Genomic DNA, 3,058 nt, shown 5'->3' with positions numbered 1-3,058 from the left:
GGTGACCGTATACCTACTTAACTGGGTCTAGATAAAAAAAAATCCTTGACATTTTTGTTTTTAGGTTTTACAGGCCTGCACCTTTAATCTGACGTCCTCACACTCTTTCTTTCAAGGTCCTCACCCTCGCTGTCGCTGCCGACTATAATAATAAAAAAAAATTACAAGTCACACAAAACAGAATGGAAATAAAAATTCATTTTAAGAATAGAAAATATTGCTACCTCCGGTACGACAAATTGGAGATTCTTGAGCTCAGATCCTCCCCATGATGCCATTTCTATCATAAATCCTTTGACACATTTCAGTACTAGCTCTGCCCTCTTAGCACACCAGGCTACAGTCATTTCCTGTGAACAATGAGGTTGATAAAATAAAAATTAGGAGTTGCAAGTTTCAAAAAAGACCGTTGTATGTTCTTAACTTCCCAACCTCTGTCATGTGGTGAGCAAGGAGGAGTGGTACAGTAAGAGTTGTGACATCATTACTACAAGCCATTTTCAATACATTGCGAAGGCCTAATATTGCTGGGTGCCTCGAGTTAATATCACCTGGGAATAGAATTTGGAAAAGTCAGAACTATTTTTAAGAGACTATTGTTTTGAAATATAGTTGTATTTTACACACTTGATCTTAGGGAGTCATCTATGACCATGTGAAACACAACATGAACCTCATTAAGATTGGAATGGCGTGTCACATATACATCTCCAGTTCGCAATGCCCCAGAGCAAGAAGCTCGGCGCCACTGTAACAGTAAGATACAATTTTTTTCCAAATTGAATGTGATTGGTACAGTATTTTCTGTTAACCAGAGTAAGAACTATGTGGTAAAGTCACCTGCTGTCCTGAAATTAACAAATTTTCAGCACTCCAGTGCTCTTGTCTCCATGATGCAGTTTCTTTGACACCTTCACGAATCTTTTCCAGTTGGTCATCAATTGGGGGAAAATGGAATTCAGTTGATTGCTGACAAACATTGATAAACTCTAGATAGATAATAAAAGTAGTGGTTTGGTAAGTTTTTGACATGCCTGTGGATGGGATTCAGTAAACTTATGTGTGTCTTCTTACCCTTAGTAGTTCCAGAAAAAGATGATATTAAACCATCTGTTAGTAAAACAAGACCACACAAATCATTTGAGTAGAGTGCCAAAGCAGTTTGCAGTCGTTGTGGTTGCATATGCTTGCCTCTAGAGAGGATAGATTCTATTAGGATTAGAACTTTTTAAATTTTCAGGCAAGGATGATCCTTTCTGGTTGAAATATGAAACATACCCTTTAGAAGACAGGTGAGTTTTGCATAAGTGTAGGACATCCGCAGACATAATGCGGATGTTGTGCATCTGTTTCATTTGAGAGCCAAGGTGAATAGTGAAGCTCTCCTCCATACTAGGATTACTAGGTACTTCAGTCTCAAGCTCATTTGAACCTTTCTTTTTTTCTTTTGAGGATGCCTCATTAGTTATGAGGCGCACACTGCAAGAGCCAACAATTATAAAAATACAAATTAGAACTTGGAAGGCAACTATTGATTACATTCTAAAAATGTTTTTCCTGAGCCTTTACTCACATGTGTGTTGGAGATGGTGTAGGTGGGGTAACACTAGATGCCTCTTCCGCTTGTTCTTCCAACAATTTCATCAACCATTCTCGATATTCCCGTCTCTGAGTCTCTTGCAGTGAATCAATTTGACTGTTGATCTTAGCTTGAATCATGTTTTGATCCTCACAATGACGTGCTGCCAAAGAGTTGACTTCAGCTTCTGTGCTAAACTCCCCAATCCCTGAGACGAGATGAGACATCTCCTTGCCTTGCCTGAGTGGAAAAAGTAGTTTGATGAACAATAACGCTTAAAGTGAAAGAATGTTGAAAACATTTATCAATACACAATGTTTTAAAGTTTACCTCTCAGTTAAAGCATCAAGTTCATCGTCTCTGTGTGTTGTCATTTCATTAACATGAATTGAGTATGAATGTTCAACTTGTAACATTGCCTCTAGTGCCGGAGAATGGACTAATTTATGGTACACTGTTGCAAACAATTCCTCATCTGTGGACCCTCTTGGTGCAGCATATTCTGCTGTTTCCTTTAGGATAAGTCATATACAGATTAGTTGCTGTTGACACTTGTATAATAAAGGTGCAAACATCAGAACAAAAATCTCATACATCTTTGTAAAGTCGCTCAAACTTTTTAATAATGTCTTCCACATCAACTTCACCATTTTGGCCCCTTTTAATTGAATCCAAAGCAATGTTGTCAAGGAAATGAAGTGTTTCTTGATCTACAAATGATTTCAGATCAGCTTCAAGATCTAGTAACAGAGAAAAGATTATTTAATTATAGTGGTATCATCATGCTAATTTCAGTTTTTGTATACAAACCTTTCTCAATATAAACAGGTACTTTAAACAATGTTATTAATCTCTGGGCTAACTCCTGAATATTTCCCACAAACGGAATGTGGACAGGAATTTCAAAGTGGTACTTATCATCTGATGTTACATTAGAAAATTCAAATATAAACTTCCTTTCAACCGATTTTTCTGAAGTAGGAGTCATGATGTCGGTATAGTTTTCAAAATAAAATCCTGGCAGATCAACATTTAACGGGAAGTGCAGGAGGCATAACGAACATTAACCTAGAGTCTAGAGTGAAGTGCATAGAGAAAAAGTTTTGAGACAACGATTTCCTCCCAGCTTTCTCGATATTGGAATATAGGTGTCAACCAGATCGAAAACAACACGGAACGCAATGCAAAAGACGACAGGTTAGTCAACAAAATCAAAATCTCAATAAGAAGGGGAGGTGACAGTTTTTTTGCAGTTTGCAGTTGAGTTATCTTGATTCACTGCTATGAGAAATTCAAACGAGAGCGCGGGGTCAAGGCGGGCCACCGTCCCCACATGGGTGCCGTGCGGGTAGCCTACCCCTCCGTTAGATTTAGTTTAGTTTTTCATAGGAATTTAGGACAGGCACAAAGCATAAGGGGACTCATACAAGTGTTAGTCCCCGATTTTGTTCCACCTTGGGGGTGTTGAAGGGTGACCGT

The 3,058-nt window shown here is 38.4% G+C and overlaps 1 protein-coding gene across 1 annotated transcript in view; it reads right to left on the bottom strand.

Annotated features, from left to right (window-relative positions):
- The window catches only part of LOC113205439 (protein C12orf4 homolog), a 3,675-nt gene extending 826 nt beyond the window's left edge, over positions 1-2,849 (bottom strand). Inside the window, exons 1-10 of the mRNA XM_026421070.2 lie at positions 2,390-2,849; positions 2,174-2,319; positions 1,910-2,091; positions 1,574-1,819; positions 1,279-1,479; positions 1,075-1,193; positions 841-989; positions 628-748; positions 433-551; positions 225-350 (exon numbers count right to left, since the gene is read on the bottom strand). Coding sequence (XP_026276855.1) covers positions 225-350; positions 433-551; positions 628-748; positions 841-989; positions 1,075-1,193; positions 1,279-1,479; positions 1,574-1,819; positions 1,910-2,091; positions 2,174-2,319; positions 2,390-2,567 — 1,587 coding nt within the window. The 5' untranslated portion in view covers positions 2,568-2,849. The remainder of the gene's footprint in view (positions 1-224; positions 351-432; positions 552-627; positions 749-840; positions 990-1,074; positions 1,194-1,278; positions 1,480-1,573; positions 1,820-1,909; positions 2,092-2,173; positions 2,320-2,389) is intronic.
- Positions 2,850-3,058: the final 209 nt, after the last annotated feature.

Source organism: Frankliniella occidentalis, unplaced genomic scaffold, assembly GCF_000697945.3.
Source record: "Frankliniella occidentalis isolate FOCC.00 unplaced genomic scaffold, Focc_3.1 Scaffold21, whole genome shotgun sequence".
Classification (NCBI taxonomy): domain Eukaryota; kingdom Metazoa; phylum Arthropoda; class Insecta; order Thysanoptera; family Thripidae; genus Frankliniella; species Frankliniella occidentalis.
Note: the sequence above shows the minus strand (reverse complement) of the source record. Positions and strands in the feature narration are given on the sequence as shown.